Source organism: Leopardus geoffroyi, chromosome C1 (assembly GCF_018350155.1).
Source record: "Leopardus geoffroyi isolate Oge1 chromosome C1, O.geoffroyi_Oge1_pat1.0, whole genome shotgun sequence".
NCBI lineage: Eukaryota > Metazoa > Chordata > Mammalia > Carnivora > Felidae > Leopardus > Leopardus geoffroyi.
In genome coordinates this window covers 77,711,311-77,727,223 of record NC_059328.1, presented here as the reverse complement: position 1 = coordinate 77,727,223, position 15,913 = coordinate 77,711,311, and the positions used below count along the sequence as shown (strand labels likewise).

Genomic DNA, 15,913 nt, shown 5'->3' with positions numbered 1-15,913 from the left:
CTATTTTACCAAGGAGAGAAGGCAGGTTTCTTCGTGTAGAGTCCCATTCCTTCCTTTAAGGCTTTGCTGTCTAAGGCTACTCTGGCAACCTGATGGATCTGCCCTTCCCAAGCTTTGGGCAATTGTATCAAACATCATATGTCTGGTGCCCTTGGTTAATGTGGTAGGCAGCTTGCAAGGGGCTGTTTGGTAGAAAAAGTGAGTGTTTTGTTAAGGGAGGTTGCAGAATATTTTTTCGTGTAATAGGAGGGGGAGAAACTTATCTCCTGGGAGATTCTGGTGAGGTCAGCTTGAAAGCTTGTGGCTGTGCCATGGTCCTCTCACTGCAGACAGTGAGGCCCTTGGTAAGCATTCCCCACAGGTGGCCTGCAGTCCCCATCTCTAATGGGGACTGCATGATGGCCTGACTCCTTCCTGGGAATGGAGTCATTGGACTTATTTGAGGCAGCCCAGCGCCGACACTCTAAACCTCCATCATCCAAACCCCTAGCTTGGAAGCGGATTTCTGCAGAGGAGGAAGGGGTCCCTTTAGCCTTTCTTGTTTCTTTGTCCAAGGTAGAATTTATATCCCGAGAACAGTTTTTGCCCTTGGTTTTTGCCTTTGGTGCTAATACCCTATCCTCAGATGGCCTCTTAATGCCACCAGGCCAGGGAGTCCTCCTTACTCTCCTGCCTTGTCCTGTTTCGGTGGCAAATGACACAACTGTGATCTTGGGACCCAGGGTATACCTGAAAGTCAGGGGCTTAGCCATCTGCCACCTCTGCCAAAAGCCCACAAAAGCTCATTTGATCTCTAGCCATTCTGTGTTTATGACATAGTCTGTTCTGGAGATTCTATAGTTTCTGGCTGATACAGGCTGCTGGGTGATGTTCAGAGCTACTGTTTGGAGCCAGCACTGCTCCAGCCCTTGAAAACAGGGTTCATATATCCTTTTCTGGAAGTTCAGACAAGAAGGCTACAGTCCAGGCATAGTGAGGAATGAATTATGGCCTGTCAACCTTATGATCTGTCAGACAACCCTTGTGGCCCATTGTGAGGCTATGTATACATGTATGTGTACATTTGACAAACACTTAGTGCATGAGCCATGTGCTAGGCACTCTTCCAAGTACTTCACATATATTACCTTATTTAACCTTCATAACAAGCCTGTAAAGTAGGTACAATTATTATCCTCATTTTAACATGAGGAAATCGTTTCCACAAAGGGAGATTAAGTTAATTTGTGCCTGATCACACAGCTAGTAAATAAATGGCATCTATAACCCATGTATAGTGCTTAGAATAGTGCCAGGCACATAGTAAGTGCTTGATAAATGTTAGCAATAACAATAAGTATTTTTTAATGATAAGGATTAGTAGTTTGGGTTAGCTTTTTCCCTACTTTCTCCCTTTAACTCCTATCTTGGACTTTGATCCTGGGTTTGAATGGGAGCAAATCGGTGTAGCCAGGGATATTGGAATTTAATTGTCCACTGTCGTCTGGCCCAGGGCTTTCCTTTTGCAGAGGGAAGGTATTTAGGTTGAACGATTTCCCCTGAGATCTAGATGCAGGACATTGCCCTGATCACAACCAACTACATATAACAATAGCTTTCCTAGATACCGTGTGAAGCTTTTGAACTAGTGTCAGCCATTGCCCTCCCGCTGACTGGAGGTTAGTCACTGAGGCTGCCACCTTAAAAATAGCATTCCAAAAGCGATTAACCTCCCCTCAACCCCCTGGTGTTTTGAGCTGTTTTTTTCTCCAGTTGTTTTCCCCTTTGCTTAGAGCCCCTGCCATCATCCCTCAGTCACAGATAATGCAAAGAAGGTAGCTGGATGGCCTCCTGAGGGACGTACATAATCTAAGTGCCCCTTACTTTTCAGAAAGGTAAATGGAGACCTCACTGGGGACAGTCACACCACTTGATTCAAGGGTGTGACTTTGATGTCCTCTGTAACCCTGGTCTCCAGCCTGGAACCACTAATGACGGTCCCAGTGACAAGGGCTTCAGAATTGAACCTGAAGAGCCAAATCAGGGTATCGCTCACCAGATCCAGTGAGGAGCTGGCGTGAAATTGCCTCTCTGGTTTCATTTCAGCAGAGTGTGTTGTGAATGGCTTGGTACAGTGCTGGGATCTAGGTAATGCCAGTATTTCAGTTGGGTGTGGGTGTTAAAATTGCTTCTTGATCCTTTTTCCAACAACATTGTCCCCCGGGCTCCTCCGGTTAGCCTGTCTCTGAATAAGCTTTACCAGAATACCCTGCATAGCCCTCTGTCTTTCACCCTCTAGGATCATTTATTTCTTCATCTGGGGTGGCCTGGAAAATGGAGGTAAGTGTAGAAACATGGCCTGCCTTTAGTTGAGAGCTAATGTTAGGAAGGTCAAGAGGGCTCCAGCCATTCTTGGGGCTGAAGGCCCTACCTCCATCATGCACCCCTGAAGGAAATATCCTTTAGAACCTTTTTTTCCTAAACTGTTCTTAGGTCTGGGATTGCTAGGCCAGAATATGCAGCTCCATGTCTCTTGAAGCCTTCATCAGCCATTCACAGAAGCTGTAATAGTCAGTGGTTATCCAAAGAAAGAGAACCAGTAGGGGATATATATAAAGAGATTTCTTGCAAGGAATTGGTTTATGCCATGTGGAGACAGACAAGGCATGGCAGAAATATGCAGATTGGTGATCAGGAAGGAGGGCTGGAACTCTCCAGCCTGAGTGGAAGCTGCTGTCCACAGGTGGGATTTCTTCTCAGGGAAGCCTCAGCCCTGCTCTTAAATCCTTCAACTGATTGAATCAGGCCCACCCAGATTATCTAAGATAATTGCCCTTATTTATTTATCTGATTATGGCTGTGAATCACACCTACAAAATACCTTCACAGCAACATCTAGATTAGAGTTTGATTGAATAATAGGATATAATAGGAATAATAATAGCCAAGCCAAGTTGACGTATAAAACTGACCATCACAGGGAGCATTTATATCTTAAATTTATACACCCTGATAATTCTTGCCAACCTAGGTCTACCATAGTTTCTCTTCAAATGATTTCAGATCCTTTGCCAGCTTTTGTTGTTTACTATACCCAATCTTTCTTCTTCCCAACAAGTAATTACTTTGTTCCCATAACAGTCATCACTATTTCTGTCTGCCCCTTCCATTTCCATTTTCTCTCCCCTATTTTTTCCAGCTGAACTCCTTAGACTGCTGGGGAAGGGGGAGAAAGAGAAGGAAATAACCAAACGGAATGGGGGAATCCCTATGCAAACATCAGGAAAGGACATAGTCCCCTCTTTGCCTTACTGCTTTCCCTTTTCACTCTCTTAAAAGCCTGGATTTGTATTGCATAGTTTTTGGAGTCTAATAGACATTTTAATTCTGCACTTGTCCCTTGCTAAAGCTATGCAATCTGGGGCTTTATGTAACCTCTCAGAGCACTAGTATCTTCAGTTGTCCCATGTGAAGATTCAGAATCTATGAAACGTTCACTTAGTAAGTGATCAGTAAGAACCTTCATGGCTATTCTCTCCCAGTGTTCTGTTGATAGGAGGCTAAGGTGGGGCTCTGTCTACCCAGATCTACTGCTTTCTTGAGTTCAGTAGTTGACCACTCCATGGTAGTGGAGTAGAAACAGCTCTCTAATGGGAAAGAAAGCCTCTGGTTCTGTTGTCAGCCTGCTTTCTACCAGCTGTGTGCCTCGGGCCGATCCTGTAGCTTCTCTGAGCGTTAATTTCCTTGTCTGTAAAATAGAACTTAGATTATCTATTTGATGAAGAGGAACGCTATAAAGAGAATTCTAGGAACCTATTAGGAGCCAAGCACTTACAAAGTTCAGTTTGTGTTCTTGAACCTGGGTTGGCAGATTGGATATAACTTAAAAGAAAAATAAAAGAATCTTCCCTAGCTAGGGATTCCCAGAAGCATGTTTGGAGGGCAAAAACAGATAGAGGATCATGGCAAGTGATGATAATGATGTCAACATTTTGTTTTTTCCTGGAAAAATACCCTTTAGATGGCAAGTACGCTTTAAATTTTGAATCACGCTCATCCTAAAATCCTGCTAACACTGGCAGATGAGAAAGGTAAGTTTAGGAATCTGGAGAGCTCATTTTGTAAGACCATCAAGGGTCCCTCTGTGACCTGGGACTCTACTTTGGAAAACTCTACATTGTAAAGCAGCTCATGCTTCATTAATTTCGTAACCTGTGTGGACTGAGTCTGTCTTTCAGATGCAGTGACATATTTTGCTTCCCTTTGTATATTCACATATACTATCGTTTCTATAACATTTCCACGGGAGATTAGAGGATTGCTTTTGTAGTGGCTTACATTCAAGTTTGTGCGTGTTTATAGTGAGAGGGCTGCATCTCAGAGCTTTGTTCTTGGCATGTGTAAACATGTTGGGTGTTAAGAACAGAGGGCTGTTTCAATCCTATAGTTCTCTATATTCCATTTCAGCAAAAATAAAAATTAAAAGCAGAGGGTGACCATCATGAATGTTTTGAGAAAAAGTGTTGAATATTAGTTTTAAGTCATTTTAAAGGAAGAAGGTAATCTGGTTTTAGATACAAAATTAAAATCACCCAAGATTTTTAAATGGTTGCATGGATTTGTGTTTCTTTAATGCACGATTGGCAGATGCCATAATCACATGGCTCATGAATATGTAGCATTACAAATTAAGACTGTAGGTTCATGGGCATGGAAGTTATTATTTCTTTAAAACAAACTTTAAAAAAAAGCATTGAGTCATGATATATGGTTAATAGAAAACATGTTTCAGATCATATTTCACCTCACGTGGCTTTGGAGGAAATAGGCAAGCACAGCCCTCCCAGGAATTGGGTAGGAAAAACGTGTGATTTTCCTCTTTCAGAATGTAGGGTTTAGTCCTCATTTGGGAGGTAAATATTTCAGTACTGTTCCAGTACTTTATGTTAGTTTGTTTTTACTGGATGGACTTTGTGCACAAAATACACCAAAGCATCATCTCAATGCCTTTCTGTGTGGGCACTGTTAGATGAATTCTAGGACCTATCTGCCATCAATACTATTTATATAAAAACCTAAATTCAAGAGAAATGCCTATTCTACTTTACATCTTTTTTCCCTCTAGAATGGAAGGAACTAGCAAATACTTGACACCACAGGTGTTTTGGAAATGTCGATGTGTTTTTCTTTGCTTTTTTTGTTTTCCTTGCTATGCTCTATTTTCCCAATCAGGCAACTCCAAAAAGAGTTGTCTGCACAGGAGTGAGGGAAAAGGAATAGGAATGGTAAAAGTTACGGACAGGGCAAGATAGAAGAGGGAGAGGAGCTGATCCTGATTGTCCACACGCCGCACTTTCATCAATGCCAAAGTCATGTAAATGTGTGAAGCTGGGTGTGTGAGCAGAGCAGCCCCACGGAGCTTTGTAACCTGAATAGCAGGCGCTCACCAGCCACAGCTCAAGCTCCAAATGGACCACAGCTGAGCTATAGGGCGTGTGTATGTGATTCCTGGAACAGATTTTCCTCTGCGATGTCAGCAGGCTTTTCTTCATCTTTGGGGAGCTGTGTCTCCTCTGATTTCACAAGGCCCATTTCTTTCTTTTCAGATGTGCAAGAAGATGACTCTATCCATGACTTGGCTTTACTCTCTCTTGTTGTTTTTTTTTTTTTTTTTTTTTTTTCTACCACTGCAGAGGAGAAGATTCATACTTGATCACCATGCTGCAATCCTGTTCCTGTTTGCTTCACAAAGATTATTTGAAATTTAAATAATATTTGTATCTATGGCCTACAGCAATGATCCTCAACTATGCATTGGAATCATGGGGTGGTGGGAGGAAGGTTATAATGCAGTTTCCTGGACCCCACATTCCCACCCATCCTGGAATCTCCAGGATGATTATACTGGTCTACGGATCACACTTTGTGAAGCATTGGATTTGAGATGGCTTCTTGACCTTAATTTATGTTCTGAGACCAGATCAAGAAGCAGATGGATAGATGGATATTATCAGTGTTTCCTTACAATCATATTGGAGGAGGTCCTGGAGTAATACTGTCCAATAGAAATAAAATGTGAACCACAGAGGGAATTTAAAATCTTTTGTTAGTACATTTAAAAGGGAAAGGAAAGGCACCTGGATGGCTCAGTCACTTAAGTGTCTGACTCTTGATTTCAGCTCAGGTCATGATCTCAGGTTCGTGAGATCGAGCCCCAAGTCTGGCTGTACACTGACAGCATGGAGCCCGCTTGGGATTCTCTCTCTCCGTCTCTCTCTCTCTCTCTGCCCCTCCCCCCACACATGCGCATTCTCTCCCCCTCTCTCTTACTCCCTCTGTCTCTCCCTTTCAAATAAATAAACATAAAAATATATTGTTAAAAAGTAAGGGAAATAAGTGAAATTATTTGTAATGGCATATGTAATTTAACACAGTATATCTACATAATAGCATTTAACATAATCAATAAAAAATTGTTGAGGTCTCTTTAATCTTGTACTATATGACACAGTACAAAATCTAGTATGTATTTTACAGTTGCAACACAGGTCAGTTTATTTAGCAATATTTCAAGTGTTCAATGGAGTGTGGCTACTGTATTGGACAGCTATAGAGCAGGTACAGGGTGCTCTGAGCCATTGGCAGACACGTGACTGATCGAAGTGCTCGTTCTCATTTCTCCACTACTTCCATATGTGAGTGACCTCAGAGTCCTTCTTAGCACAGAACTTTAGGCAGGTACTACCAGTTGATTGGACCTCAAGATTCATTCATTCACTAAATACTTCTTGAATATCTTTTCTAAATACAGCACTATTTTAGGTGCTTGAGGTATACCCATGAACAAAGCAAAGATCCCAGCCTCTGAAGGAGCTTACATTCTGGTAGGAGGAGATGGACAATAAACATAATAAATAAGTAAATTATATGGTAGTTTAGAAGGTGACTTTCCAAGAACATGGAAAGCAGGTTTGGGGGTGTATCAGGATTGCTAGAGTGGGGGCTGCTGGGTGGTTGGATTGTAATTTTTAATTGGCCCCATGAGAAGATAACATGTGACTGGGTGAGGAGAAACTTCAGATGAGACTTCTTTTTTTTTTTTAATGTTTATTTATTTTTATGAGACAGAGCATGAGTAGGGGAGGAGCAGAAAGAGAGGGAGACATAGAATCCAAAGCAGGCTCCAGGCTCTGAGCTGTCAGCATAGAGCCCAATGCGGGGCTTGAACTCACAAACCACGAGTCATGACCTTAGCCGAAGTCAGATGCTTAACCAACTGAGCCACCCAGGTGCCCCTAGATGGGACTTCCTTATCAGGACTGTTCATCAGGGAACATTCTTCGTAAGGTGAGGGCAGTGGGGAGGGGATAGAGGAAGGGGAGGGGAAGGGCATAGGATGAGTGAATCCTTATAGTATGGTACTACCTTCTCTCTCCCCCCTCACCGAAGACCAAACTAACTCGGGGGAGGCCCACAGGGATACTGTGATGCAACCACCAGGCCTCTGAGTCAGCTGATGTGCTGAGTTAAGTGCTAAAACAGAGAGCCTCAGTTCCAGGAAAATGGTGACTGCACCCATCGGCCAGGATTTGTTCACCTCACTAGATCTTGGGAGATAAATCTTGAGGCTTCCATGGATCTGCTTAGGACTTTAAGAGTTAAAGTTTAAATGCAGGTGTGGAAACAAAAAGGGCTGGTTGCCTCTTTGCTTTTTTCTTGCTCTTTTGGACAAGGTTGTTGAATCTGATCCAGAAAAAATAATAAACTTGGCTCTCGTTGCCTAGCCGTAAGTTCTTGTAATAAAACTCCCAGCACTGGCAGATAGAGTAATGTTCTGCTCTTTAAAAAAAAATCTGGTAGCATAACCAGAATCTACAATACAAATGTCGTGCATGGTTTAAGTGGGGAAGAGCATTCAGGAGGTGGCTCAGTGTGCATCTCAGTAGCCTGGGGTTTGTTGGGCAGTAAAGTGCTTCACGTTTGCCCCTTCTTGCCAAGGATCGGGATTCTTAAAGCTCTATGCTCCGTTCATTCCCACAGGGAGATGTTTGTCATGTCAGGGAATGTCAGAGGATTGGGTTTTAATTAGCAAGCAGGAGGAAAGTTCGCTGAATTCAAGGGAGGACATGGAATGATGTAAGAATTTGTTTTTAGGTGGAGGTATTGGGTGAAAAGGCAAATCATGGGCTTTAAATGTTGGCTGAAAGAGCATTTCCACAGGCAGCGAGAGAAGTAAGGAGTTTGGGTTACAGGAATGAAGAAACTATGGCATATCCTTTCCTGTAAGTAACAGAACCGATTCTCATTCAGCAAGCAATTATGGAGTCCCTGCTTTGTGCCAAGCTCCATGCCACACAAGCCCCGGAGATTTAGAATGAGCAAGGTGCTTGATTGACTCTTGAGCTGTTTTTCTTTATCAGTTTTGCTGATAAAGAGTCACATTTCATGTGAGAGAGGGGCTCGACTAGAGGTCTGACAAGGCACCTGTGTGCTGCTCCACCCTGAAGACAGAAGGGGAGTCTGGGAGGCTTCACAGAGAAGGTGGTTCTGTGGAAGTTCAAGGAGAGTTACCAGATGAGGAAGGCTGGAAAGAGCAGTCCAGGTGGGAGGGACCTGGATGTAACAAGACTCAGGAGCCTCAAGTAGCAGGATGTGTTCTGCCACCAAGCGATTCCATATGGTGAGTACACGGGGGAGTGGTAGCCAGTGGGGCAGGCAGAGGCCCTTTCTGGTCATATGCCATTTAAGATGCTTAGATACTGTCCTGCATCGTCATGAGTTTACTCTTTAGAAAGATCTCCCAGCAACAGGGTGGAGGAGTGATGGAAGGAGACCAGATTGGAAGATAGGGGGTTACTCTAGTGGTTGAGATGCAGGTGTCTTGAGATACAGGGCCAGAAATGGGGTGGCGGCATGGCAAGAACCCACCAATAAGGTGGAGTAAAAGAAAATACCTGCCATTTTATCCAAATATAAAATCCTTGCTCTTAACATTTTTTAAAACATTTCCATATGCACTCATAGTTATTTTCCTTGAAGTGGTGATTGTAGCCCCTCCTTGTATTAGAAAAATATTGTTTTTTGCTCTTCTCTTTATGTCTGTGTTCTTCCACAGACTGTAACCCAATCCAGACTCAAATAAGGATACCATACCATGAAGATCAGGTAGGAGACTAGAGTGCCAGATGGTAGAGGGGATGACAGTGATAGATCATGTGTTTATTTCAGCAGGGTTCTTAACAGATTCTACCATGATGCCCTTACAGACCAGGTGAGGACAGTTCTATGGGGTTACTTTGTAGTTGATGAACAACCTGGGACCCCAGCATGTGCTGTTTAGCATCTTTGGGTCAGCATGGGAGTATACCTGTAAGTCACAGACCTTAGCCTGGTCTTATTCCACTGCTCAAGTATTTAGATGAATGTATAGAAGGCATGCATGTGCAATTCAGTGATATTGACAGATAACAGAATAAAGATTTTCTTAAATGTTTATTTATTTATTTTGAGAGAGAAAGAGAGTGCAAGCATGAGCGGGGAAGGGACAGAGAGAGGGAAAGCGAGGACCCCAAGCAGGCTCCATGCTCAGCACAGAGCCCGATGTGTCACCTGATCCCACCACCGTGAGGTCATGACCTGAGCCAAAATCAAGAGTCAGATGCTTAACCAACTGAGCCACCCAGGCGCCCCCAGAGTAAGGATTTTTATGTGTCCGACACAGATTTGAAATATGGGTCTAAGGAATAAATATAAGACTTTGTGTTTCTATGAAAGAATTACTGCTATAAGGGAAGGATGGGAAGAGCCTCAACCCGGTAAAATGAGCCCTGGGGATTTAGGTGCCACCATCTCCACCACCACCTCCCTGGCGTGAGATGCCGCTCTTTCTCCCTGAGGCTATTGCAGAAGCCTACTATTGGTCTCCTGCCCTTGCCGCTCTTCAATCTAGACTGGCCACAGCAGCCAGAGGTAAAAATTTTTTAGATGTTTTCGTGAACTTTCAGTGGTGTCCCATCTCACTTGGACTAAACACCATAGTCCTTAGTGGCAGTCTGCAAGGTCAGATTGGACCTTCTCGGCTCTCTGACCTCTCTGACCTTTTCATCTACCTGTCCCTCCGGCTCCATCCCGGTGCTCCAGCCACACTGGCCCCGCCTCTCTCCCTTCCGCTTGCCAGACCTTTACATGGGCTGCTGTTTCAACCACAGATGCTTTTCCTTCTGACCTCCGCAGGGCTTTATGCTGTGACTTTCTCAGCTGGACTTTCCCCATGACATTTAAGCCTTCCCTTCTCTCAGTTTATTTTGCTCCATAGCGCCTCTTGGGATACTACATATTTCGCTTGTTTATTGTGCTCCTCTGGCTTCCTTAACAGACTGTAAGCTCCACAAGGCCGGGGAGTTTCATCTGTCACCTTTCTGTGCGATTACCCCAGCACCTCCAACACAGTGCCCGGCACAGATGAGGGAGGTGCTCAAGAAATATTTGGCAGGTGTATGTTTGAAGTATAAATTAATGAATATGAGATAACAGCAGAGTTCAGCTGATAGAAAACCGAATGTGATTCTGGGCTGCATGCAGTGTCCACATATATGTAGAAAAAGATTTATTGTAAGGAATTGGCTCCTGTGATTATGGAGGCTGGCAAGTCCAGAATCTGCAAAGTCCATGCCCCGATTTGAATCTGAAGGCCAGCAGGCTGCTGTAGAACCTGGAAGAGCTTATTCCGGGGGTGGGGTCAGGCCTTCAACTGATTGGATGAAGCCCACACACCTTAGGAAGGGCAGTCTGTTTTACTTAGTCTACTGATCTAAATGTTAATCTCATCCACAAACACCCTCACAGAAATACTCAGAATCATGTTTGACCAAATTACTGGGCACCCTATAGCCCAGGCAAGTGGGCACATAATTAATCATTATGGTGCATTTGTCAGACCACACCCCAAACCCCAAGTCTTGTCCTGAGCACCACATTTCAGAGACTATGCTGGTGAAGAACTGATAACCACAGTATCTGAGGAGGAGGTGAGGGGGCTGGAAATAGTGCTCTGAAGAAGTAGAGTCAGGATTGGAGTCAACTGACATCTTCAGATGCTTGAAGGCTTGTCTCGTGGAGGAAGGAGGAAGGAATTCTTCCTCTGGAAGGCATAGCTCAGACACATGGGTAGAAGGCAAATCTTACAGATAGAACAGAAATCTGCCTCGGGAGCTGATGAGGTCTTCTTTCTGGCACGGTTAACACAGAGGCTCACTATGACCAGGAGTCTGAAGTCTCCTGTTTGGTCTTGCTCCCGTGCCGATCCTCTGACCTTGTGTGTGCCATTTAGCTTCTCTGAGGTTTCTTCCTCTCCACTGTGGAAATCCTAGTAACCTAGCTCATAGGTCATCCTGAGGATCAGATGGAAATAACAACACCTTCTAAAACTCGGTGGGGGTTGGGGCCGACTTTTGTCGGCGTGCAACTTTGTCAGAGCCAGGAGAACTGGTGATCAGGAGGAGTGCTGACTAACCCCGTGCCGCAGCAGAAAATTTCCACTGACCTGTAGTCAGGGACATTTCACTGCCTCTGGCAGCTTGGCTTTCTTCTTATTGGAATGTGCCTGAGGAGCGGCAGTTAACTCCTTTTCCAAATTCCTCAGCTGTGAGTGGATGAACCTTGCTGCTGGCCCCCGGAGAAGACAGACTGGAGCAGGGTTGGTGGTACATGGAGGGATCAGCCAGGAGTTGCCCCTTCTTGAAGAATCAGCCATGCCCTAGTATCACTTTTCTGTTACTTTCGGATGCATTTGGGAGTTGCTCCTTATTTCTCTCTTACACTGTATACCCCACCTTCTACTCCGAAGAAATGTACTCTAGGTACATCGTGTTTAAAACTCAAGTGCTTTATTTTATGGCTGTAACATGAATGAGGACAAAAGGAGCGGAACATCCAGGGATACTTGCCGAAACATTCAGAACTGTGCTGGCAGAGGGACAAAGGCCTTTGCACTGTTGTGGGTTTTTTGGTGACAGGTTTGATAAAAATGACTTTTTAGCACAAGTGGTTTTCAGTGAAAAGAAGATTTTACTACAGTGCCTCAGTCATAAAAATCAGATAAACACTGAAGTTCAGTGTTGGTGAGTAGCTAAGTCTCAGAGGGTTTATACATATGTTGGCATGGTTATTGTTTGGCAGGTAAATGGTTCAGGAACTTTTTCTTCTGTGGGCATTGTTCAAAACAAGGTTAAAACTGGACAGTCCCCACTGATTTTGTTTATATGTAACTGGCATCAGGACATATTTAGCAAATGTCATCAGCATTCTTCGCAGCACTTCGTGGTACCTGATACATAGTAGGTGTGCATGAGGTGGTAACTATTGTTAGAGGCCATGGTTTATGTCCAGCTTAGTAATGATTAGTTTTGGGCTTCCTAAACCAGGAAGCTTCGCTTATTCTTTATTAAGTACCTAATGGCCCAAATTCTAGCATAGAGATGACTGTCAACTTGAGGATTCAATCTGGGGATCCAGTAGACGTTTGAATGTTAGCAACATTCAGTCAGACCAGGATCTCTCAGGTGCAGTACTGTCGACATTTTGGGTCATCTTTGTCATGGGGGCTGCCCTGTGTACTGTAGAACGTTTAGCAGTATCCCTGGCCTCTTTGCCAGATGCCAGTAGCTCTTCCCTCCCAGTTGTGACAATCAAAAATATTTCCAGATGTTGCCGAAAGTCCTCCGGGGGACAAAATCACCCCAGTTAAGAACCACTGGTAGAGAGGAAGCTGCAAGGTGCCCACGCTGCCCCTGACCCATAATAGTGCTTTTAAAATTACGGATCACTCAGTCCCAATTAAGGAAGGGCTTCTCAACCAGGGCTGACCTTTGAAATCACTCAGGGAGCTTTAAAATGATCTGAGGTCTGGGTCCCATCCCAAAGGTTCTCATTGGTCTTGGGTGTGGCCTGGACCTCATAATATTTAGAAGCTCTTAGATGCTTCTGCTTTTCAGCCAAGAGTGAGACCACAGCATTAGTAGGTCATGGAATCAATTTGGCGAAGAACGTCTTTGCTAGCGTTTAAATATACACAGTAGTGCCTGCTGATCTGAAAGTTTTGCTTTCCATGGTTTTAGTTACTGTTGATCAGTCGCAGTCTGGACGCAGATGCTCCTCTTCTGATGAATTGCCAGAAGGTCCGTAGTAGCCTAACACTGTGTCACTGTGCCTACGTCCTTCATGTCGCTTCATCTGCTCACGTAGGCATTTTATCATCTGACATTGCAAGAGGAAGGGTGAATACAGTACAGTAAAATGTTTTGAGAAAGGGAGGCCACATTTATTTACAACATATTGTTTTAATTGCTCTATTTTATTGCTAGCTATTATTGTTAATCTCTTACTGTGCCTAATTGATAAATTAAACTTTACAATAGGTAGTTATGTATAGGAAAAAACATGGTGTACATAGGGTTCACTGCTGTCTGTGGTTTCAGGCATCCACTGGGGGTCTTGGGAGATATGCCTCAAAGATAAGGGGGGACTACTGTACCTGTGTATAATTGAATAGAAAATAACAGTGCCTAGCACATAGTTGGGGTACATACTATGTTGTTTGCGCATTAAGGTTGCAAACATCGCTGTAAGCAATAGAACCCTAAGCAAAACCCCTGCCCTCAGCCTGCTTTTAGTCTGGTTATTTGTAACCCCCTTCAGAAACTCCTTTGCTCTTTGTTAATGAGAAATAGTTAATGTGAAATTTAATACATTTATCACAGTGTGGCTTGGGAATTTGTGAACCTTGTTGCTGACAGTTTGAGGTTTCACCCTGACATTCATAAAATCAGTTACTTTTATAAATGCTAGCCAATTAAGATGACATGTGCATATTTTCACCAGCGACTAAATTTGATTGCACTGCAGCAGCAAGATGATAATTTTCCTCCTTTGTATGTGTTAATTATATATACCATGATGTGCTAGGTCAGCGATTGTCTAGATGCATCCAGCAGGAATTTGGTGCTTGCATAAATCATCCTGAAAGTTTTATTAGGATCAGTCTAACAGCCTCTTGACTTCATTATCTGTGGGTGTTTGAGGGTCTCACAAAATAAACTGTAACATACATTCATCTCACTTCTAGGCAGAAGCGCGATGTCGTAGAAGACTGACAGCCTCCAGCCATTCTCTTTATCTAATTGCCCAGGACAACACAAACCAGTGTCTCTGGGATGGTGGCTGTCAGTAGAGGCTGCAGTTATGGAAGACCTGGACATCAGGTTTACTTGCTAACTGGACTTTGGATTGCTTGCCCTGATCTTGAAGCCCATGACAAGCCCGTGATCACACTCCCTAGTTTCCGCTAGGCTAGAAACTCTTTACTTGAAAGGCTGGCCTTCAACTGAGATATCAGGAAAAATAGCAATGATCATTCTTGTGATAACTCACAATGCACTCTGCAGTCTCTTCTCACAGAGTTCTTTACAAATTCTAATGGCACAATGCTGCGTCACTGGTTTCTTAAAAATACCAGTGGTTCTTTGCGTCACTGCTAGCTTTGTTGTTTCCTGGGAGAAGTAGCCTTGGGACTGTTTCTTGAATCAGCTGCTGAAAACGACCCACCTGTATAACAAAGAGAAGAGGTTGGATTGACAAATACCCATTGTCTGATAAGTGCTTTCTCTAATTATGATTCAGCTCCAGGTGACTATACCATATTAAACATGTACATTGTTCTGTTTCCTCTAGGTGTCTCAGGGTTCCATGGTCCAGTTTTCATCAGGAAACTTCTCCTTGTCAGCAAAAACAGAAGAAAAGAGATTCCCTTATAGAAACGACCGTCTGCTAAGTTGGGCTCGAAAGGAGTACGGAGCAGTCACTTCATTCACTGAACTCAAGATAGCAAGAAACATTTACGTTAAAGTGGGGGAAGGTAAATTTTACGTGGTTTCAGTTAATGACTGATTTACGACAGTCACTTGTTTTCTTTTCAGAGACCAGGTGGTTAGGGCAAGGAATCCTAGAATTACAGAATGTTGTAGCTGGCAGGGACCTGAGAGATCACCAGGCCTGCTCCCCTCACATTCCTTCCTTCCCTCTTTTTTTTTTTCTTTTTCCCCTGAGGAAACAGGCCTGGTAATGGCCAAGCAGGGTGTTGGGAGTAGCATGGTTGAGAGAGGAGAGGAGGCTGTGGTGCAGGGTTTAGAAGACGTCCACACACAGAAATCGGAAGTGAATGAAGGGTGAGAATCTGAAGTGAAGGAAAGGAGGTGATCGCTAATGGAATAGAGGAGGAGTTGGCTGGCTGAGCCAACAGTTAGGGCTTCCTCTTACCTGTTGATCTGCAAACATTTGAAGCCAGTGTTGGTTTATGGTCTTGAGACGTGGGTTAAATTTTGGACAATAGCAGCAGAAAAGTGCTTAAATATATTTTTAATACTAATGCCCATTACAAGGACAAATTATTGGAGAAAGGAACTGTGTGGCCTTGATAAGAGATTTGCCCGTTTTAATTTCCTTGCCTTGCAGAGGGATATAAATATCTGGTAACTCAGTTTGAAAGCACATTTTTAAAAATAACTTCTTTCATCATTATTTTTAGTTGTATATATTTGGAGACCCCATTAGTTACTAGAAATAACAACTCTTGTGAATGAGTCCTTGTTATAGTCAGGTGAGTATGTGAAAACTGCATTTCAGGTCTTCAGCGTCCATCTGCTTTCTGTTGAACTCGACAGCACTTGTCACCTCTTTCACAGACAGCATGGCAGCACAGCCTTGCTCGTTGAATGCTTGTTTCCAGCCCGTTCTTAAACCTGGGCTGTTTGACAGTTGCAGGAAAGGTGGACTCTGATGTTGGAGTATGTGCTAAGTGCAAAGGCCACATCAGGTGCTTTCTTTTCGCAGGTACCCCACTTAACCTCACCAGTAATCCTACGAGGAAACCATTACTTCC

At 43.7% G+C, this 15,913-nt stretch overlaps 1 protein-coding gene across 3 annotated transcripts in view; it reads left to right on the top strand.

The window, feature by feature from the left end:
* Positions 1-15,913, top strand: part of TGFBR3 (transforming growth factor beta receptor 3) — a 209,253-nt gene that overhangs the window by 140,511 nt on the left and 52,829 nt on the right. For all 3 annotated transcript variants that reach the window (XM_045478261.1, XM_045478260.1, XM_045478263.1), the window contains one exon: positions 14,707-14,890. In XM_045478261.1, the coding sequence (XP_045334217.1) occupies positions 14,707-14,890 (184 nt within the window). The remainder of the gene's footprint in view (positions 1-14,706; positions 14,891-15,913) is intronic.